At 36.6% G+C, this 23,410-nt stretch overlaps 2 protein-coding genes across 5 annotated transcripts; one reads left to right on the forward strand and one right to left on the reverse strand.

The window, feature by feature from the left end:
* The first annotated feature begins 1,394 nt into the window (after window positions 1-1,394).
* Window positions 1,395-4,371, forward strand: LOC306884803 (synaptonemal complex central element protein 1-like). Of its 4 annotated transcripts, none has more exons than XM_079441002.1 (10): window positions 1,395-1,461; window positions 1,799-1,846; window positions 2,117-2,176; window positions 2,288-2,362; window positions 2,471-2,518; window positions 2,613-2,667; window positions 2,961-3,050; window positions 3,276-3,339; window positions 3,483-3,549; window positions 4,007-4,361. In XM_079441002.1, exons 4-10 carry the CDS (start codon window positions 2,323-2,325, stop codon window positions 4,102-4,104), a joined length of 462 nt encoding a protein of 153 aa, XP_079297128.1. In that variant the 5' UTR covers window positions 1,395-1,461; window positions 1,799-1,846; window positions 2,117-2,176; window positions 2,288-2,322; the 3' UTR covers window positions 4,105-4,361. The 4 variants fall into 4 exon arrangements, with proteins under 4 accessions (XP_079297128.1, XP_079297125.1, XP_079297126.1 ...); XM_079440999.1 differs by having other exon boundaries at window positions 1,411-1,686; window positions 4,007-4,371; XM_079441001.1 differs by lacking the exon at window positions 1,395-1,461 and adding an exon at window positions 1,679-1,713.
* On the reverse strand, window positions 4,296-15,797 carry LOC306884802 (protein FAM83H-like). The gene is made up of 6 exons (XM_079440998.1): window positions 15,389-15,797; window positions 11,528-11,997; window positions 10,981-11,145; window positions 10,777-10,901; window positions 7,872-10,665; window positions 4,296-5,586 (listed from the first exon to the last, which is right to left on the reverse strand). Exons 2-6 carry the CDS (start codon window positions 11,975-11,977, stop codon window positions 5,566-5,568), a joined length of 3,555 nt encoding a protein of 1,184 aa, XP_079297124.1. The 5' UTR covers window positions 11,978-11,997; window positions 15,389-15,797; the 3' UTR covers window positions 4,296-5,565.
* Window positions 15,798-23,410: the final 7,613 nt, after the last annotated feature.

Below are 23,410 nucleotides of genomic sequence, written 5' to 3' on the forward strand. Positions count from 1 at the left end.
GCAGTACTGATGAGAATGAGTCTTGAAGCATCAACAAAAAATAGTTTGAGCACTTTTTTGAGAAAATGCTGAGAAATGATTTAGCAACAGAATTCCGTCCAAACTGTTTTTTTTTTTTTTTTTTTAGTATTACAATATTATTCAGTATATTTTTTTAAACAGCCATGTCTCTGAAGCTGGTAAGAGATCCTGAACCATTACTGCATTATTAAATTATTTGTATTTAGTAAGCTCAAAAAGCTTAAAAGGGCTTCTACATAATATAAAGATATTGTTTGTTCTTATCTGTAGTAATGCAGAATAATACACTGGTTTCTGTGACCAGTGAATATATATCTGTTATGTATATGTCTTATATATGACATATATTTATGTCTCATAAATATATGTCTTTGAATCAGTAATATTAACTTTGAATTAGTATTGAACAACAGATTTTTTTTTTCTGGTATACTGTCGTGTCACAGCTGAGGTCAGCAAGAAATACTAACACATGCATATTACTGACTTCACTTGAAGGATTCCTCTCAGATTTAAAGAGAAAATGTTTATAGACATTGATAAAATAAATGGTTGTTGTTTAAGTTATACATGTGAAATGTATGTTGACTTTGGTTCGAATGTATGCTTTAGAAACCAAAAATAATGTCTGTCTAGTTTGAAACTACAAGCGTCACATGTAGTTTGTTTACATTTTTTTATTTTTTTTTATTTTTTTTAGAAATATCAGTCTTATCAGCGATTTTAATATTCTTGAAAATGTGATCAAGTTGTAGTAATTAATTTAAGGAGACATTCAACAGTGTTGACTTTTCAGTTCTGTTTAATCCAACAATGCTTTTGTCCTTACCAAGCAACACGCATTACTTTTTATATTGTTTTGCTCATTTTGTTTCTTTCACTTCATAATGTAAAAGTCAGTATTGTTGTTAGACCAAGAGTAATTATTTTTAAAATTAGCCAGTAACATTTTGACAGTATTTCTTCATTTTTGTCATAGCTGTAAGAATTTAACATACATTTCTTATCACAAGTGTTAATATAAAAAAAAAAAAATGGTATTGTAACTAATTGTTTTAACAGTAAATTCATATTTCTTTAATAAAATTTTTTCACAAACCTACAATCTGAATTGTGTGATTAGACATTTTTCAGGTTAAATTTTTATTTGCTAGACTAGAAAGGCTGCAGTGATGAGTAGTCCAACTTGTTTATATTTTTGCAAAACAGGTATTAGAAGAATTCAAGAAAAGCACCATTTATATATTTATTATATATATATATATATATATATATATATATATATATATATATATATATATACCATTTGTATATTTATTCGTAATTCCACGGTTGTTGTTTTTTTACAGTACCGTGTTCAACCAGGTGATGGCGCCAAATGACCAGTTTACAACCAAACGGAGGTGACGTGGAGAATGCGACTAGAGTGGAGTGAATTATGTAATTGTTACTAAATCAATGTTTATTTATTTTTTCAATGAATCAAAACTTCATTTATCGCATAATAATTTGTATTACAAAGGCATTTTAAATAAAACGTTTTTTTTTACGACAACAACAACCCCCCCTCAGTTCAGATTCTCCTCAGTATATTCTCTCTCTCTCTCTCTCTCTATATATCATTTTACTATTTATCACCTGGCGTCGGAATGAGTGTGATACTTGGTGGGTTGTTGTTTTGTTTGGTTTTATGTAAGTTAGAGGTGTTGGCTAGTCAGCTAAGCAGGTTGAGTTTGATTTTCGAGTACTGCAGCTTGCTAAATATTGTTTTGTACAGAGTCATCATTCAGCATCGAAGATATTATAAAGACTCCAGAGAGCCCAGGTATGAGATGACTCATTAACGATGACTCATTAACTAGTTAACATGTTAAATTACACAATTTTCACAATTTTAAATTACAACTGATTTTAAATAATACAAGTATCATTAATTTGAAAATAATCCTACAAAACCGACGAGTTTGTAACTTCTCACATTTTACCCCATTACATGGTGAGGGCCTAACCCATAAAACAGATATTTTTTTCTCTGTCCACTCAATGGGATTTAATGTCTTTGTATTTCTTACAAAAACATTTGGTCTGTTTGTAGGCAGGCGGGCAGAACCGAAACCAGCGGAGCTGTTACTCAAACTCAGGAAGCTGCAACAAGGTCAATTAAGCTTCTCAAGACTGTAAATCAGTCAGTCAGAAGTTAAATCAACACATTTTATAAAGCAAAAATTAACACCCATATATATATATATATATATATATATTTCAGCCAAAAAACAGTTTGAAGATGAAGTGAAGGAAACGATGCTCCTCAGATGTGCTAGGAAGGAGGAGGAAGATGCATGTATGTAATTACTCATTTTACACTCAAATGGTAAATGAGTAATTCACACAGTACAATTCATTTAAATGAGGGAAAAACAGTAAAGAACAGTGTACTTTTTTGTTGCAGTAACTGCTGAAGCACTACAGCTGGAGGGAACGCTGAATGAAAAGGAAGGTACTGTAATCTAAAACCAAACAAGGAGCCCATAAATTACATAAGCTTTATCAAATATATTTACAGAGTTAACACAAATACTCTTGTCATAAAGAGTTAAACAGATCTCTGCAGCTTAAATGTGAGGACCTCCAGCAAGAGGCACAAAGGTAAGCATACTTGGGTATCTAAAACACTCATGGGTATTTAGACACTTCAAATGGGAGCTGCTCACGTGTGAATCACAACATGAGTCACCTAAACATTGAGCTTTGCCCTCAGGTCAATGAGTCTTGTAAAGGGTGTGTGTTCACTCGACACCTTACACAAATCATATTAAAATAGGATGACGTTGAGAGCAGCAGTTTGTCATTTTTTACTTAATTATAACACAGAAATGTTTGTGAGACGTACTAGAAGGCACCATTTAATTTGATTTACAATCTAACTTGTAACTCTTTAGGCAGCTTGAGCAGAACCATCAGAGAGAGGAAGTAGTAAAGCAGTACTGCTTTCAGATTCAGGACACCAAACTAAAGCACAGAAAGATTCGGTATGACTTACTGTTTTTAACAGTGAAGAGAAATGTTTACATATCAAAAATAGATTGTAGTGCCCACATTCAAACTGAAATGCCAAAACCCACTAGTTCAGCACAAGCCATTACTGATGGTATTAGGAATAAATGACAATTATAAAATATAAGAGCGTATTTTATTATTAAGAGAGACTGCTTTTGAAATTCTAATTTATTTTAAATAATCTCATTTAATTTTAGGATGAAGTTTGAGAGTCAGCTTCAACAATTAATGGAGCAGCATAAAAACCTGTCCACTGTCTTTGTAAGTGGCCTGTGAGAATGGATATTAAACTAAAAGCAACTGTTCTTTCTTTATTTGTAATTGTAAAATGGAAAGTGCTTTATTTATAGAACAATAGTATTTGATGATGGCTTTTATGTTCCGATTTCTTTTTCTTTTTCCAGACTCCACAAAGACTTCCAGCAGAAATACAGTCTGCAGAGTACACCGCTGAGCAGCTGTTGAAGGCTGGTACGTTTTATTTTTAATTTTGTTCCATTGCTTATTTTTTATGGTCCTCTCCAGTACAACCAGTGTGTAGTTGTGTGCTTAGTGGGACATTTGATCCGTGCTGGTTTCATTCAGACGTAGAAGTCAAATTAGTCTAGTCATTTTTCCAAAATGACTCATTTGGCCAGTTAACAAGGCAGTCACTGAATTCAGAATAGCATATTAGCAGACTACTCTGCTGAATAAAGTTATGGCAGACATATTAAGAGTACCAAGATATTCTGGATTTAGCCATTTTTAAAAACATCCTAAAGCTAGAGTACTTGCAATGATGGGATCGCACAGGAATGTAACCTCATACCCAAGTGTCTGCGGACCTAGAACTGAACTCTTAACATTGGACTGACACCCTTAAACAAGAGACCATCCTTAGAATAATTAGATTCTTTCCTTTGTGTTTGTGTGTCCATCCCAACAGAACAACAGAAGCTGGAGCAGTTGACCAAGCTTCTGGACGGGTTAAGCCACACCCAGAATGCAGAGATGCACATGGACACTTGCGAAAAAGCACCATGAATACCTCAAACTGATTTTTCAAACTTAAGCTGAGTATCTAATACCTTCCAACAAATATGAATTTTACAAAGAAGCAGCTTATATTCTTTTCCCTTCTGTTCCATTGTTCTAATTTGAACTCGTTACCAACTGTATTGTCAACAAATGCTTGTGAACAAATACTGTTATAAACCAAAATCAAACCATTCCGTACCTAGAATATGAAAGTTTCTTATACCATTTATTTAGAATTTATAAGACACAATAAAAAAGTTTGTAAACAAGTCTAAATTTCCCAGGATTTGCATTTATAAACAAAAAAATGTACTGATGACACTCTTACCAAAATTCAATTGCATCATACTTCTAGATCAGATATTCCTCATTAGATCAGTTTCCATAAATCAGTCCTATGAAACATCCAGAGGGCACTCTGGGAAATCTTTGGTGTTCAGTAATACCGTTCTGTCTTAATTTAATTTTGCATTGACGAAATATAGGCTGAAGCCCAGTCCTGAGAATATCTTTATCAACCTAATATTTTACAGTTTCTCCTGACAACACAGTCCATGCAGGAATGTACAGGTATAGTATGTCTGAAACCATTGTACTGCAAGTTCTAATTGCTGGTGAAATACAATTAATTCAACTCTACCCCTCACATCACTTTCTCAGCTTTCAGTCCACTTTCTTGATTGCACACTGTTGATAGAAGAAAGATGAATGAACAGGCCTCCTTTCATTTTTTCATCTCTTTCATACTTTCCAGTCATCTCTTAACAGTTTCAGGTTCCACAGTTTCTCTGTTCTTTGCCTTCAAAAGTAGCGTTGTCTACCAACCATCTCTGGCTTCCTTTATGCCTGTGATCCATTGGCACAGTCACCACCAAAGCATAATTTCAGCATGACATGTCCTGGGGCATTTGTGTGGTGTACTTTAAAGAGGGTGTGTTATGGTGCCTTCAGAGTAGCATAGCTCAGCTTCTGCCCAGACACGTTAATTTCCTTTGGAAGTTGGAAATTGTGCATGCACACTTGTACATATAAATCTTATAGAACTTATAAGGTCCAGTAGAAAAAGAAAAAGCTGAGAAAAGCCTCTTGAAGTTCGATCCCTCCTTTGGCCTGACTTGTTTCTAAGGATGGTGTGTGATTACTGTTAAGAGGTATGCCCTGATACCTTATAAGGGCAAAATGAATCATCTGTGGGCTCAGATTGGCACAGAGCGAGGAATATTCCTGCTTCAGCAAGAATCCTCATATTTGAGGTTGTGCTATTTTTGTGGTCTGTTTATATGAGATCCATGGACCATGTTCTGTAGATTACTAGTCATTTAGCAGACACTTTTATCTGAAGCGACTTGCTTGCTTCTCTGTGTCTGTTCACAGGAGTATTGGGGATGTTTGGTACTTTTTTTTTAGAATGTTTTCAGGTTTTCTCTACAGTTCTCTGTGAGGAATATTGGCCCCTTCATCCATGTTTTATCCCAGGTTATTCCCCATCTGTTGAAGCAGAGTGACAGATATGTGAGTGAAACATCCTACTAATCTTTCAGCCATCAGCCCACAAATAGTACAGGAGATTCTGTGATAGTCTGTTTAATTTATTTCTATCATAAATTAAAACAAATAGATTGGACGCTGCAAACAAACTCATATTTAGATTTCATGGCATATAACACTGAATTATTGCTGAAATTTACTGTTGAAAAAAAGTAGATTCTTACATTCTAGGCATACCACAAAAGAACATAAAGTCAAATAATAAATAAACATGTTAAAGGAAAAATATAATCTGTTAATAAATATTCTTTGAAATTAATGCTACTAGGTGCAGTAGGAGATCTTGGAAAATGCTAACTTTAGCCTGATAGCATTGAAAGCGAACGTCAGCCTACATCAGCTGTTCCCAATTCCGGTCCTCATGCCCCATGCTCTGCACATTTCATATGTATCTCTTATCAAGTGCCACGTTTGTTCTATTCAACCGTAAGTGCCCTGTGAAGTGGAATCACCCGATATTCCGCCATGATTCCAGTTCAAAGCGAGCGTACATGTTTCATACAAAGGGCATTAAAGTGTGCAAGACATTAATTTAAATAGTATTTATTTACAGAGGTATATTATGTCACACTTCACACCTCTCTAGTAATGAATGTTCCAAAGTGAAGTAATCTTCAAGGGAGTAGGGAGTATGTCAACTGGAACACAGATCATGCACATGGCTCACTTCTAACGAGCTAGTTATTTGAATCGGGTGTTAACTAAGAGATATACACAATATATGCAGAGCGGGGGGCGCAAGGACTGGAATTGGGAACCGCGCTGGGCTACATCATGTGTCATTCGCCGGTGAGAAAACTTTATAGCACAGTTAGTAAAAGTATTAGAATACCAGGAAGAAATATTGGGTTATTGATGTTTGTCTGCCATTCTAGCTCTGTCTGCACAGCGTACTGTACATGAACACGCTGATGACATATCCTGTTTGCGCGAACACGGTGCGCAGAGGAATGTTGACAGGCAGGTTGGAAAGCCAATTAAAACGCGTTTTGATTGGACGAACATTTCTTGGTCCTACACCTTCCACAGAATATATAAATACATTTAAACCACTTAACTTAAAGGATTAGTTCACTTTTAAAAAAACTTTTGCTGATAATTTACTCACCCCCATGTCATCCAAGATGTCCATGTCTTTCTTTCTTCAGTCGAAAAGAAATTAAGGTTTTTGATGAAAACATTTCTCCATAAAATGGACTTCATTGGGACCCAAACGGTTCAAGGTCCAAATGACAGTTTCAGTGCAGCTTCAAAGGGCTTTACACGATACCAGACGATGAATAAGGGTCTTATCTAGCGAAACGATCGGTCATTTCAAAAATAAATAAAAAAGTTTAAGTTTTATAAGCACAAATGCTCGCCTTGCTCTGTTCTGTGATGCGCGTTCGCGACGTCACGTAATACGCAATGACGTTGAAAAGGTCACGGTTCACTTAGGCGGAAGTACCGAGTCAGTGTTTACAAATGTGCAGAAGGAGGACCATATACACATATTCAAATGTCTTTGTGTCAGTTTATCGTTTAAAATTCCCATTTGTGCGTATCCTGGGTGTTTTAATATTAAAAAGCCTACTGACTCGGTACTTCCGCCTAAGTCAACCTTGACCTTTTCAACATCATTGCGTATTACGTGACGTCGCGAACGCGCATCACAGAACAGAGCAAGGCGAGCATTTGTGCTTATAAAACTTAAACTTTTTTATTTATTTTTGAAATGACCGATCGTGTCGCTAGATAAGACCCTTATTCATCGTCTGGTATCGTTTAAAGCCCTTTGAAGCTGCACTGAAACTGTCATTTGAACCTTGAACCGTTTGGGTCCCAATGAAGTCCATTTTATGGAGAAATGTTTTCATCAAAAACCTTAATTTCTTTTCGACTGAAGAAAGAAAGACATGGACATCTTGGATGACATGGGGGTGAGTAAATTATCAGCAAAAGTTTTTTTTAAAAGTGAACTAATCCTTTAATGATTGCTATCAGGATTTAAAGAGACTTTCAACCAGCATAACAAAAAATGTTTCTGAAGACAATAACCTATTGCACCTTTAAGCGCTGTGCTCAGAAATTATGTACTTCATATATAAGATATAAGCAGAAATAAAATATACATTCACTACAAATATTGTACAAGGATCTCATGTGACTGATCTAATCAGACTTTGCTCTGCCTTCTCTACATTTTCCTGGTCCCAGCAGCACTCTTCTCGGTTACGATAAAGTACCTCAAAACGACTGTAGACTTTCTTTTCTTTGCGCATGCTCTCGATTCTCTTCAGCAGATTGTCCCTCTCCTGTGGGTTGACTGGAGTTCGGCTGAACCGGTTCCGGTTTTGAAACTGGAATGATGAATTGGAAACCTCTTCTTCCTTGCCCCCCTCAACTTTCCCAGACTCTTCAGTCTGCTGTCTATTTTTCTGGCTATTTGCAGATATTTGCTCTAGGATCACCTTGGTATCATCCCTGAGGTTGCTGCTAAATATCACATTTGAGGTAGAGGACTGATAGCGTGATGGATTTGGTTTAACATTGGGTTTGTTGTTCTCTACTATGGTTGAAGATGATATGGATTCAGATGGTCTCTCTTTGTCTGAAGTCTCCTCTTGCATTTCAGGGACTGTTTTCATTGACTTGTCCTCTTGAGAGTTGGAAACTCCTGAGTGCTTCTTTTCTCCCTTTGGCCCAAGGAAACTCTTTAATCTCTGTGTTTGTTTCTTCAGGAAATCAAGGGCCTTTGTATCTTTGCCATCAGAGTTCCCAAGGTTTAGGGAGCTCAGGCTTTCTTTAGATTCTGCATGGGTGATGCCCGATGAGCTGAGGCTGCGAGACTTCTTAAGCTCACTCTTTTCAGCATCTGTTGCGTCCGTAAGAGTCTCGTCGCCGCATGAGATACGACGATGAGAAGATTGAGAGGCTTTGAATGGTTTTAAGAACTTGGGTGATGGGAAAGTCCGAAGTGACTTTGTTGGTTCCTTAGCTGGCTCTTTCTTTGCTACATCAGGTGTGCTCTCCGTCAGAGTTTTGCTGTTCGTGAGCGGCCTGTCCACACAGACTTCAGATGGTTTTGTTGCAATCACCAAGCGCTGTGGTACAGGATCTGTTAGCGTAATCGTTGACTGTTGTGTCTTTACAGAGGACTCCACTGAAGTAACAAGCACATTTGGAACTGTATCAGTGAGGTCTGGCTTTTTCATGGCTGTTTCTCGACTTTTAGTGCCCAAATCTAACTCTAATTTTGAACTCTTTCTCTTTTCTTGCAAATCTTTGAAGTACTGAAGTCTGCTTGCTGGATCATTCATGTTTAGGGAAGAAGTTATTTGCTGAGATCTTGAAGGCTCTGTTGGCTGTGTAACTTTATTGTCCTCAGGTTCAGGTTCAACCTCAGGTTCAGGTTTCTCTTTTTCTTTGATAGGTTCCTCTTTGGCATCTGTGATCATAGTCAGATCTCCTGTTGATGCATTTTTAACCTCTTTTTCTTCTGCTTTTTTATGCTTATTCCAGTCAAACGGCTCTCTTGACAGTGACCTCCTCTTCTCCAGAATCTCTGCCACAATAGATGAGTATCGAACAGGCTCACTCTCATCTTTCTGCTCTTGTAACTCCCCACCAGATGTAGCTTGCAAGGAGCTGTGTTGCTCCAGCTTTGAGGAGCTGAAGATTAAAGAAGACCTTAGTCTTGAGCTTCTTTGCAGCATTGGGTTAATTCGAGATCGGAAAGACTCATGCTTGGTAATGCTGATTTCCCTTGGTTCCCTTTGTTCCCTCGGTTCTGGCTCCTTTTCATTGTCTGTTGAAGATGCTAGTGATGAAGCTGAAATGGCTGGCTTTAATGTGTCCGTACTTGTGGGACCCAGGTCAGAGCTAATGTCTTTCACTTGATTCCTATTTTGTATGATGGGTTTACCATAGCGTGGCCGCAAATCAAGGTTTGGCTTAGTTGTGATGTTTGAACGCTCTCTTAAATGAAGGCCTGGTCCCTCTGAGCCATAAAGTCTGCTGTCAGGTTGTTGATGTGGCTCATCGAAGGCATCTGGACCCATTGGCTGATGCAGGCCCTCCTCTCCTGCATCTTCACAAGTGCTGAGATAAGAGTTGATTCTCCAGCTCCGCAATCCCAGCTTTACACTGGGGTCCTGGGACTGCCGTACCTGCTCTCCAGTGGAGAACAACTGCTTGTGGTCAGGAGGATGTGGCTGAGTTGGCGAACTCTGACATGCATATGGGTGGCCCGCAGCAGGCCTCTTGTGGGTTTGTGGACCATAGCGTCCCCCTCCTGAGTTGTAATGTTTTTCTGATTCACTTTTGAGGTCGTCAGTGGACAAAACATTCAGATTTCCTGGTGCTTCAAGTTCAGGAGGATATGCAGAATCAGAGTGTTGATCTGTCTGGTACATGCCATAGTTAAGGCGGTCATGGTGCCCGCGCTCAGAATCCGGTCCCATGCCCTCGCTATGATAGTAATGTTGTTCTCGCTGGTAATGCGATTCCATCTCCTCCAAGTTGTTCATTACACGCTGTTTCATATACTGCCGGGAGGAGGCGTAGGTCTCGCGGGTGCCCTCAGCATAGCTATGCCTCTTAAAGGCATTCATTTCCAGCTGCCTGGAGGCTAACATTGAGCGTCCTGGATCCAAGAATGACTGTTGCATCCTGAACTGCTGTGTTGCATATTTTGTGACCTGCAAAGGACCTGCACCTGATTCAAGTGTATGGCGAAATGGGTCCTCCCTTCGAAAAGGTAGTGCGGATTCAAGACGATCCCCAAATGGGTAACCAGTAAGTTCAGGCTGACGAAGATATCCTCTGGGATTCCTTAGTGACTGAGTCCTTTTTAAGCCAAACTGATTGCCAAGGTAACTACTTGTATTGTCTTGTGGCATGGGTACAAGGGCATTTTCAATAACAAGAGGCTGAGACTGAGCAAACAAGATACGAAACTCCTCATCAAATGTGGCAACTAGTTCTCCAAGGAACAAATGGGCAATGCAGCGGTGGATCTTCTCAAAAGACCACATAAAGCTGTAGAAAGAAAAACAAATATGTTCAGGTGTCATCTGTACATCACATACAAGTGGGCATGCATTAGAGTTGAATTATTAGAGTTGAATTCTTATCTGCCACGGAGCTCACCTATAGTTTCCACTGATCACTGCTCTGCAGTCTGTCAGAAGAAAACGGTCCATCACTTGACCTTTAAATGATTTTCCTGTGCGGCAGAAATAGGTAATGCCTGCCACTGTCCGTACCCGCATCATCTGTAATCAGTGAAGTCACCATTAAGCCAACATTTTCTTAAAATACTAATTTAGGCTAGTTGAGATAAATTGACCTTACATGGATCATATCCAGATTAACTTTACAGCTTGCCACCATGTTAACAAAATGATGGGCATTTTGTTCATCCAGCAGAATGTAGACAGGCACGTGACGTGCTGCAGCATCCAAAAGATCAGAGAATATATCAACATCTGTGAAAATATCCATCACCACTGCAATTACCTGTGAGAAAGAGGAAATAAACATTAAATTAGCAGTAAAGATTTTACATAACATGCAATTATGGCACAAAATTATCAGTAATTTGTTTATTTTGCAGTGACCAATATCACAGTTGTATTGGACTTTGTACTATCACAATCAGTATTGATGTACAGTACCCTCACTCACGCTTTCATTTATTGAAGCCATTGCATAAATGCCCTATTTGTTTATTCCATGAGCAATAACGGGGGTTACTTGGCAGGTCATATCTTAATTGCATGTAAGTGTACATCATGTTAAACATATCTAAAATATTTTTACTTATGTAAATGATTACTGAGTGGACCTTTCATATTCTTGATTCCAGCCTGACATCATTTACAAATTTGAAAGCACTTACCTGATGAGCATTTTTGATGAGTCGCCGGGCCTGCTCCTTAATGCTGGGCACCTCAGGGTCGGCAGGGTTTACCAACATTGTGACCTCTGTGGGCCCCACAAAACTATGTTGCTGCAGAGGCCAGCCAAGTTCTAGTCCGGGTGCATCCAAGTCAGAATGCATTGGCCAGTAGGTGTCAGAGGACCCATCCTCATCTGTTTCTCGATATGGCAGTTCTGGTACATTTCCAGCACTCTGTGGTGAGTGCAGATTGCTTTTAATATGCTCAATCTCTGACCTTGATAAAAAGTCAACTACATTAGCACTTTGTAAAAAGTTGTAATAGCCCTCAACATCCTCCTCCACCAGGGCATCAATAGCCATGCGATACTCTTCTCGGTAATGCGGACACAAGTAATTGGGATCCAGGGGGTTGTCGCCCAATGATGAACTTTGTGAGCGGTGGGCCATGGTGGGGCAAGGAAAACAACCTGAAAAACAAAATATTTCAGTAAATAAACATATGAAATAATCTAAACAGCATATGTAAACTAAAATTGGGGGTCAGATTTTATTTTAAGATTTTATTTGCTGTTTATAGTTAGTAAGGTAGTTGTTAAGTTTAGGTGTTGGGTAGGATTAGGGATGTAGAATATTGTCATGCAGAATATGTGCTTTATAAGTACTAATAAACAGCCAGTATGTTAAAAATAGCCATGCTAATAATTAACTTATTAATAGTGAGAATTGGTCCCTATACTAAAGTGTTTCCAAATTTAGATATTACATTTTTCTCCATTGATTATGTAAGAACATTATTGTAATTTATGTAAGAACAAAAAAAACAAAAAAAAAACAAGAAAGACTTTTAATACCAGGATACAATAAAAAAAATTAAATAAAATGGCACACTGTGTTTTGGACTTTTTTATTTGATCATTTACCATACAAAATATCCAGGAAGCACAAATTCTGCATGCCAAGCCAGTGTTTTAAACTTGCATATTACATGTTGCTTAACACAGATGTTAAATCACCAGTGAGTCAACAAGTGTATTATGAAATGTTATTATGACCCCAAAAAACATACTACTGCATGCTAGAATAGATCAACCTGCTGAAAAACTAGCTGCTTGACTCATTGTGTACATATGAAATTCCTAGCTGTTCTGTGATCTTCCCCTAAGCAAGGTTAGGCCCCAGTATGAAGGTTTTTGTAGGTTGTGGGCTCTTGTGTACATTTGTTTGTATTTTAGACATCACCATGGAAACAGTCAGCCTGTTGGCGAATGACTCATAGTGGGCAAGAGGGAAAGCGAAAAGACATCAACCGAAAGGGAAAAACTAAAACATGTGACTGAATCAAAGAAGGGAGTGTTTTGCTGATAAACTTTTGAAAGAGACTCACTGAGTTAACTATGCACATTAGAATCAGACTTTGAGCAGGTCGTAAATTAACTAAGACATGCTGCGGCTGATTCATAACATGCACAACTCCTACATGCACAAGAGATTCTTAAACATTCGCTAACAGAAATGTAATGGAATTGTATATATGTTTATGTTTATGTTTATGTATGTGTATGTGTGTATATATATACATATATATATATATATATACACCTTTGCGTCTGCTCATGACTAGCCTTGATTATTATCAATTGTCTCATCTAATCTGAAACCTGCGCCATCAGCATGTTTCTTTATGAGAGTTGACACCCAGACCAGTAAATCATGTTGCAGTGGATTACCAAACAATGTACTGCTTCACTATTAATGTCTCCGTTTATTAAGACTTAATTTTATTTAAGCCTTTAATTTTTATTCAACTCTATTACTACAATGATTGACCGATAATTTTAAGCTTATTTGTATTGATTTGATGTGTGAAAAAAAAAAAAAAGAGACATGTTATGAAATTACAGTAACCCAGGACAGAGAAACTTTATACCTGTGCGTCTACACTGCAAGTGCCAATAGTCATATAAATCAATTTTACTGCACAGACATAATTCATGTACATTACATTCTTTTTTATTAGAAGAACAAGAACATATTGAGAAATTACCTAGGCAGAAAATGCTTTACATTCCTGAGATAACTGTAACAATAGGCAGTGAGACTGACATTTAACAGGTAGTCAGTGTTTCGGTAGCTTACTTTTTGCAATAGTCTTAGTCATTTTCAGCAAACAAAAATAAATTTTTGCATGACCAAATATTTTTTTAAATGAACCCGACTCTTTGAAGAATATTTGGCTCATTGTGAATTTCTATTACATTTACAGCTGCGGCAATTTTTGTGATATTCACAGGCAGAATAAAGGATAATTCAGAAATACTGAATTTATATGAACATTTATATTTGGACACTGACTTAATGTTTTATGTCATGTTGGTTATTTGCTGACATTAACGGTTTTTTTTTTTGTTTGTTTTTTTCTATTTATTGGTATCGGCCAATGTTGTAGGGCCTATATATTTAACTGTGCATAATTATTTCCTACATTTCTACCTTAAGATTAACTTTGCCATCACCTAATCCTCACTTATATTAATACTTTGGAAATACTAAAAATTTAATAACGCTGTTAAATGTAATCTTTGCAAATCTCAATATATCTATTTTTCATATTGAATATAATAATGTTATTATGCCTGAATTCAATTTGAATTTGAATTTTAACTTGTAAAATGACTGATTATTTCTGCGCCAATAGCCACTCGATTAGAGGCAGACATACAGTGCAACTGCACTCACTGTGACCCGAGTTTGAATCCTGGCTCGTGGTCCAATGCTGATCACGCTTCCTTCTGTCTTCGACCAAAAAAAAAAAGCTTTCCTGTCTACTTTACACTGCCCTGTCCATAAAAAGCCCATAAACACATCTTTTTTTTTTTTTTTTACTATTTTTCACTTATTGGCCATAGTATGGAAATAATTACAGGTTTACTGGTGTCAACCATAATATTGGTGCTGCCTTATTCCTGACATGCAGTACATAATAACACATCAAATTTTTATAAATTCATATCCAGCACTGTTGGGACACTGAATAACGTTTAGCGATCTAAAGACCAACCAACAGGTTTTAGATTTTTTTTTTTTATCTCAAGTCTACATGGATATCTTGCTAGATTTACCCAAACTCCCTTTTCTGCCACTGAACAATTACTAACAACACCCTCTTAATAATTTCCCTAAAAAAGAGCTTCGTGTTTCAACAAGTGCAAAATTAAACTGTCTTATCATAACTCAAGCTCAACTGTATGTAGGAAATTATGAAATATGACAGAATGCACATGTCTGTTCACGGTGTGGTTCACATGGGCCTCACCCACAAAAAAAGTCAGTGCAAGTACTTGGATTTACATGGATAGATAATTTAATATTTAGAGTTGTGCAATGTTCTAAGACCATGATGGCACTGAGAGGACATCCTGAACCAATCCCTAACCAAAGTCCTACTTGATAACAAAGGAACAATTCTGTGCACACAAGACACTGAACCATCACATTTCAAAGATCAATAGTAGAATAAACTCTAATAAAACACGTATAATTCATAGATTTAAGAAAGTTTATGAAAAAAAAACCTGCCAGAATTTTCACACAGCTGTCAAAGCTTCACTCCATCATCTTCAAAACGATTGTTCAAACAAGTTATATAATTCTCAATTGTTTTAATGTTTACTACAAAAGTCTCTCAAACGGGCTGCTATAGTATGTAACGTTAGAGTGTACACCGTTCCGTGCAAACAACGTTTAAGAATAAAAATAGCTTTCAACTCAAGCTCGAGAGTTTCTACGCAAGTTTCTGCACTCAACGTTCATCAATGTGACTCGTCTTTTTGAAAGTTGAGACTACTGGGGTGTTCTTACCTTTACGTTTGGAGTTACTTGCAGTCGCCGGTAAAGAAACTTTTTCCGTTCCGAAAAAGTCGGCTATTTTCACCCCCTGTTCAGCGAACGCATCCGCGGTACATTCCTGATGTCGGTGAAACCCCACCCAAAACTATTCAGCTTGAAGGCGAAAGCCAGCCCAGGCGAAACCTGTTCGCGTTCGGCCGAGTCCTTCCCGCCGAACGTCTCAGCCCCGTTAAGATAACACAGCACTCGGTTGGCAATGAACAACTCAACCCTTTGAATTTCAGTTGTGAAACTCCTCCCAACCATCGTCGGCGTCACCGCTCACCTACAAGAGTTACAACAACCGAATAGGGCTTTTACAGCAGGGTTTGTTACAGTTGATCTATTTGCATAACCGGCAAAACACGAACAAATTTTCTCCTTGGAGTTCCACGAGCGCACTCCATATCCCAGCTCACCCTGCTCTTCCTCTTTCCATAGCCAGCAGACAGACATGCAGATGGTGGATTGTTACTCATAGGACAAAGGCGCACCCAGTTCATGATCACACTGCTGAGTTTTTTGTATGTCTGGTGGTACAGATGGTACAGAAGATAAATTATTTATTAATTGTTCATGATTTAAAACTCTCTATTTCTGTAGAATAACGTGTCTCTAAAGATCACATCAAGCTGCTGTGCACGTGTAAAAAACGAGAGCCATCTTAAACTCATATTAAAAGTTAATGTGTTGTTTTTATCACAGGATTTTTCCTAACATCAAATACACAAGCATTTCTCCTCTTCTTTTTCCATAAATAATATATGATATTAAATATTTTGTATTTACACTATATATATATATATATATATATATACATTTAGATTTTATAGTGTACATTATATATTTTTTAAAAATACTTTAGTTTTTTTCCTTAGGTTATGTGAGAACCCTTATGTTTTTTAGCTATTAAATTAAGGATGTGAACTCAAAGAGAAGTAATTAGTATATTCTTTCATTATTTTCATTTACACAATGCGTATTACGTAAATTGTAGATCTTAAATAGTCAATATTTGTACAATGATTTTGTATAGTGAACAACAGATTAAATTGTAATGAAACCATTGAAAACGTGTACAAATCTGCATATATACACATTTAATATTCACCTTTTGAATTTCAGCAGCTGTGGTTAAATTAACTGTAAAATGTCAACACTCTTACAGTGTTACTGTTATTTGTTTTCAATTTAAAATACCAAAAATTCGAATTAAAAAAAAGCAGGATCCACACTCAATTTGTTATTATACAAAAAGCACAAATGGATCAAACATTTCGGCCTTCCTCAGTGAATTATTCAAAATAATATTTAAAAAAAAAACTATGTTATATACATTAAAGCAATCCCCTTTTCAGACTGTAAAGGTCACCCATTTTAATTGATGGATATATCAACATTTCATCAAAATAAACAGGTTAATATAATTTAGTTACAAATTAATTTTTAAGTGAGACCAAAGGACAATTTGTTTTGCAAGCATTGTGTCAAGACATCCCAAGAGCAATACACTACATACTTTATGAGGCTATAATGATTATTGGTTACTTTATTGCAATTTGTAAAAGTAAGAGCACAATACATATGCACGGTAGTGCATGGTGAGGGGTGGAGTAAGTCAGAGGATTTTGTCCCACCCTAGAAAGGAAAAGACTTAAAGACATCCGCATTTTACCAGGCTTTCACCTTTACTGGTGTGCGGGAGTTGTTTTTGAATTCTGTGAAGATTTTTCGCTGTTATTTTTTTGTGTGAGGCCAGTTTATGTTCCCTTCTTCAGGTTTATGACTGTGAGATTGATTCTGAACATTGCAAGCGTGTCTGTATCTGACTGAACATAGCAACTCAGGTAAGGGAGGGTGTGAGAAAGGGTGCGGCCCCTGAAGAATGTGCCAGCGCAACTGAGAGACATTCACCACGCCCAGGACACGCTCATTCCTCAAACATACGTACACACATCCAGCAAACTTAAGTTTTCCTCTGTCTACATAACCTTCACCGCATTCTCTTGAGGTCACACAAATCACATTGCAAAAAAACATTACTTTTACCACAAATATGGCATATGCAAATTTCCAAGCTATCCGTTAAATACTCTCACACTCATTCACACTTAAAGTTCAGCTGTCGAAACGCTTTATTCACTTTCAGTTTTCCAGTTTTTCTTGACTGTGATATGTTTCCAGCAGTCCTGTAAACAAGTAGGGGGAAAATATTAATATATATATATATATATATATATATATATATATATATAAGGATATTTATTTTTTTATTTCACCGTCATGCTATCTTCCAGTCATTTTGACCTGGAGAGGGTTTTCTTTTTCTTGAAAGTGCTAGTTAATGTTATCAAATTGGACGAAAACGGAAATTAGACTTTCTGTACACAAGGTATAACATCTTTTTCCCATCTTGTTACACTTGTGGTGTTCCTGGTCAACAATGACCGGTCTACAAAAAATTACTTGTAAATATCTCATTAGGCTATTTTACCAAATACATATACTACCAAATATTGGATTCAGCCCTTTTTATCAGTTTGTTTTTTGACAATTAGCACAGGTTTTGTATTTCTTTCTGATTGATTGTAGGCCTGATCTGAGATTATTCATTTTTGTGTGAACAGTGCCAAAATTATCCACAAATAAGGTTTTTTTTTTCACTCAAAAACTGAGGTGCATGAGGGCTACGATTAATCAGTTCCAAAAAGAACCACAAAACCTGTGTTAATTGAAATAGTCAACAAAAAGATTAAATCCCAGATTTGGTGATAATATAGCATATTATCATTTTATTTAGTCATTTTTTACCAAAATTATGTTACAGCACCAGTTACAAAACCTAAAAATAAGACATTCCGCATGATTGTGGCTTTAAAACCGAAGGGCTTTTTAGGACAAAGAAAGATCCACCTCCCAGCTTATGTTTTTTTTTTTTTTTTTTTTTTTTGAGTAGCCAGTGTTGAAAGACTGTTTAAGATAATTTTTTCTACAAACTCTGTCTTGTTTTATAACCTCAACAAGTTTTAGCATGCCAGCATAATCTGCATCCATCCATTTGCTGAAGAGTGATCTTTAAAACAGTGCTCTGTTTTTCTAAACAAGGTGTCCTTTTGCTGTCTGGCAGAGTCCCACCCACAATTCCCCTCTCCTGCTGTAATATCACACCTGCGTATCATGTGACACAAGTCAGCTTTCTGTTGCTCTTAAACACACACAGATGCACATAAACAAACTTTCATTTATTCAAAGTAGTTATGCATAATCTAAACTGAGGCTTTCTCTATTTTGTTTACTCACATGTGCATTTGTAATCACCACCACGTTTCATTTTTTTGGCACATAATTTGTCAACGCATGCATCGCAATCACAGCCATTTATATGAATAAATGTCCATTCATGTGTTATGCTTTTGTCGTTTTGGTGTTTTTAATCAGTGTTTGAGTGTGTGGCACATAGCTGTTACATAACTGATAAGCTCAGGTGGTGTATGATGTGAGGTTGAAACCCGTAATGTGGCATATTTTCACATTAAATGTCAAGTCCCTGAAGCTACAGAGCCAAGTACAGTTGAATGCCTCAGCTCCTCCAGTAATATACACCTCAGGCTGTATCATGTTGAATTGTACTTTATTACCTCATCCAGCAGTCCATGTCCACCACCCAACACAAACACAAAGACAAACAAATCAGCCTAACCCGTCTGCTATCTTCAAACCCTGTATGTGCCTAAATTCCATAAATAATTCAGAAATGGTTGGACATCAAATTCAAGAACATAAATGGTTATTACTGGACAATTGCATGTTTAAGTACAGGATAAATGTATGTAAGTCTCATCTATAATTACTATAAGTGTCCAAGTTAATCATGTATGGTGTCCCTGCTATATACACGTGATCTGATTTCACAATATCAGCCAAAATGCTTTAATACCATCCGGTTATATAAGCAGTAAATATATCTGAGTGACTTAAGAATAGAACTAATTAATGTCAGTCTAGCCAGTAGACTGTTTTCTGCAGTTCATTGCCGTCAGGTTTTCAAGAGCAGCTGCTATCAGCACACTATAGATAAAGAGTTCGTGGGAAGACTCTTGAACGATTATGCTGCATAGTAAAAGGAGGGATACAATTTTTTTTGCTATATTAGTCAAAGCAGATTGTTATAGGACTATCTTCAACAGTTAAACAGATTAACCGTTAAAAAGGTTACAGATAATTTGTTCTAGTCCTGACTGAATTGAAATTGCAGTTGAATTCTTTCAGTCTAGTCATGGTACAACCAAAGAATTACCCATCCACCATCACAGCAATCTCATAAAAATGTATTCTGCATAATTATCCATGATACATCACATTAAAATCTTCAAATTTTAGTATATGTCAAGTTTTGACTTTTCACAATTTTGTATCCTAAAATTGTTTCATTAGAATAAAACATATTTATCCACCTGTTTTTCATGTAATAAAAAACAACAACAACAAAAAAAAACATGAATCAGCAGCATTTGATTCTCCAAATGATTTTATTTGGTTGATTTATCAGAATTTCAGAACCTTGTTTGTTTGGTTTTTTTTATTTTTCATTTTATTATTTTTCAAGTAATTTTATTTCATTTCATCTTGTAAATAAGTTTGTGACCATTATCTGTTTTTTATATAAGTGCAGCCGTGATACGAGCTGGATTAATGTAGCTAACAAGGAATGTTCTCAGAACAGTCTAGCAAGGTTATCTCAAAGATATGAACATTATTCCAGTTATTTATTCCAAAACGTTATTTATACATTAATAATAGACCTTTTTTTCCAAATGTTTTCTAAACATTACACTACTTACAACTTGTTTTAAAGCATTCATAGAACATTCAAAGTAATGTTCCCATAATGTTTAAATGATAAAATTAAACATTCTCCTAATGTTTACACTAACATTCTCATAAACAAACAAAAAAAAAAGTTTCTGAGAACATTCAGAAATAATTTTTCCATTAATTATCAAAACATTCTTAGAACATGTCTGGTTATTAAAGGTGTAAAAGGCAAGCTGACAGACTGAAATCACACGGTGACAGCCCTAGGCTCTGTAAATCAAAGAAGGTGTATGATACGTAGAGAAAGCTCTCCAATAGCATTCCCATTCATCTCAGTGGCAGCCACTCGCACTCCACTGACCCAGGATGTCCTGTAAGTACTTGATTTGCAATTTCCCATCTTTACTCATTGTCTCAGTTCCAGAAGCAGTTTTCTTAATACCGGGGTGAGTAAATGAATGAATGAACAGAATTTTCATTTTGGGGTGAACTATTGTTTAACAATAACATGTCGTCAGGAAAACAACCTGCTTTCCCAAAGTCATTGTTATAGTAAGATTCACTGCTCAAATACAATACCCAGCCCTGCCACCGGACAAGCTTTTAATCTCCTGCTCTGTTCCTTTCACAGTCGTATGTAAATATCCTGCTGCAACAGTTGACCACCAGCATTTCACACATGAGCTGTGAGACCAACACAAAGTATACATAATAAACAAAGCATATTTCCTCCCTTGCAGATCTGAAGTCATCATGTCACAAGTGACAGAAGGGTATTTAGGCTACAAGTGGAAACAGATCAATTCGCTTGAGAAACTTGTACTGTTGAATACACAGATGGATTAAGGGCTATTTTGATGTCACTGATATAGAGCCCTGCTTTGACCTCTGACCTTGATGATGCTATATCAGTTCTTCAAAGTGTCCAGATACCAAAGGGCTATAAATCAAAGCAAGCAAACAGGGACAGTCTTTTGGTCCTTATGGACAGACATTACATCACTGACTGATACCCCCCCCCCCCCCCCCCCCCCCCCCAACTCATTCATGTCTACTGCCCCAGATGTTTCCTCAGGACATGCAGCATTCTGTCAGTTTCCTGTTTATACTTCCAGGATATGTCCATGTAGCTATAGCTTGAAAGAACTATATGCAAATACTCTATTTGGGCACACCTACTCATTTTTTTTTAAGTCCTTCAAACTATGAAATAACGTGAAATATGTGAATTATGCAGTGTGCAAAATGTAAATGAATCAAAGCCATCCACGGTTTTTCAAAAGCCACCCTTTGCCTAGATTACACATTCTTGGCATTCTCTCAGTCAGTTCATGAGAGCACTGTTTTTTCTTTGCTGTCTGCTTCAGATTAGTCCTATTAAATTATTTTACTTTTTTTTGTATTGTATTTTTGTCATACATGGATAACATTTATATTTGTCTGCAAAGCTAATTTCACACAGCCCAAAGTCTAGACCTTTACTCTATTACTGTATATGTGACCTTGGACCACAAAAACAGTCTTAAGTCACACAGATATATTTGTAGCAATAGCCAACAATACATTGTATGGGTAAAAATTATAGATTTTCCCAAAAATAATTATTAATCATATTAAATAAATATCATGTTCCATTAAGAAATTTTGTACATTTTCTACCATAAATATATCAAAACTTTAACAAGCCCATTAATAATCAAGGACTTCATATGGACAATTTTAAAGGTGATTTTCTCAATATTTAGATTTTTTTGCCCCTTCAGATTATAGATTTTCAAATAGTTGTATCTTGATTTTCAAATATTGTCTTATCCTAACAAACCATACATCAATGGAAAGCTTATTTATTAAGATGATATATCAGATGTATAAATATCTGATTGAGACCCTTTGACCCTTATGACTGGTTTTGTGGTCCAAGGTCACATATAGTCATGTGAAAAAGTTAGGACACCCTCTTGAATTCCATGGCTTTCCATATCAGGACATCATAAAAAGATTCTGGTCCTTGACAGGTCTTACAGTTTGGGGAAAAAAAAACCCTCAGATGAACAACAACACATGACATGGTGCATAACATATTGCACCGTGCCATTATTTATTTAACAAAAATAAAGCAAAAATTGAAAAACCATTTGTGGCAAAGTTAGGACACCCTTACTATTAACACAGGAATTAAGAGGGTAAGTAGCAGTCAGGCACTGCTAAACAAATGCCTTTGATTAACTGATAATTAGCAAGTGTGAGCACCTCTATAAAAGCAGAAGTTTGGGCAGTTTGCTGGTCTGGAGCCTTCAGTTGTTTGTTAACAGTTGTGTGTCTTCCAAGGAGTTAAGACATCAGTGATCTTAAAGATCTTAAACAATTTGAAAACCTCACAGTCACTGAGTCAACCATGAACTCTGTATCCCAAAGTGTTCTAGAGTCAAATGTGAGGACACCCAGTCGACAGCTAAAGCTTGGCCAAGATTGGGGCATGCAACAGATGATTACGATGATCCCAAAAAAAACAGCAAATCTACAACAGAACAGCTGAAAATAAAAGAATCAAGGGAATTCATGTCCAGACCTCATCCAGACTGAAATGCTGTGGTGAGAGCTGTGCATAAAAAAATGCCATCAAACCTCAATAAGCTGGAGAAACGTTGTAAAGAAGAGTGGGGCGAAATTCCTCCAGAATGTTGTGAGAGACTGATTAAGTCATGCAGAAAATGATTCATTCAAGTTATTGCTGCTAAACGTGGACAGGCAATTGAATCATATAGGGTATCCTAACTTTTTCACATGACTGTATGTAGATGAATTTTTTAACCTCTGGTATTTACATTAAACAGAGACAGATGGAGGAAAACGGGCCTCAGTCACTGTTTCCGTGGTGTAGTAATCCATATGAGACTGTTAAGAGCTAGAGCTAAAAACCCAGCATGAAAGACAGCGCACTCTGGTGTTGTGAAATGACCTCTGCAGTATGACGATTAAAAACAAACATTTTGCGTAAAAAAATTAATAATAATAATAAAAGAATTTTTTTTTTTAAATGATTTTACTTATTCATAACAATTAAGCCACAATTACAGTTAGCAGCTATTAATTCTACTTGAAAAACGTATACAAATAAAATTGTATTTTCTAGGCATTCTAACTGCGGTCAGGCCAGCCTCACTTTGAAAAACACGGTCA

Source organism: Barbus barbus (genome assembly GCF_936440315.1).
Source record: "Barbus barbus genome assembly, chromosome: 19".
Taxonomy (NCBI): Eukaryota; Metazoa; Chordata; class Actinopteri; order Cypriniformes; family Cyprinidae; genus Barbus; species Barbus barbus.

Coding starts and splice junctions, on each gene's coding strand:
- LOC306884803 (XM_079440999.1), top strand. Junction 1,847..2,116: donor AAAGACTCCAGAGAGCCCAG/GTATGAGATGAC, acceptor GTCTGTTTGTAG/GCAGGCGGGCAGAACCGAAA. Junction 2,177..2,287: donor ACTCAGGAAGCTGCAACAAG/GTCAATTAAGCT, acceptor TATATATTTCAG/CCAAAAAACAGTTTGAAGAT.
- LOC306884802 (XM_079440998.1), bottom strand. CDS start 11,977: ATGGCCCACCGCTCACAAAGTTCATCATTGGGCGACAACCCCCTGGAT. Junction 11,146..11,527: donor TCATCAAAAATGCTCATCAG/GTAAGTGCTTTC, acceptor TCTTTCTCACAG/GTAATTGCAGTGGTGATGGA. Junction 5,587..7,871: donor AAGTCTACAGTCGTTTTGAG/GTACTTTATCGT, acceptor CTGCTTCAACAG/ATGGGGAATAACCTGGGATA.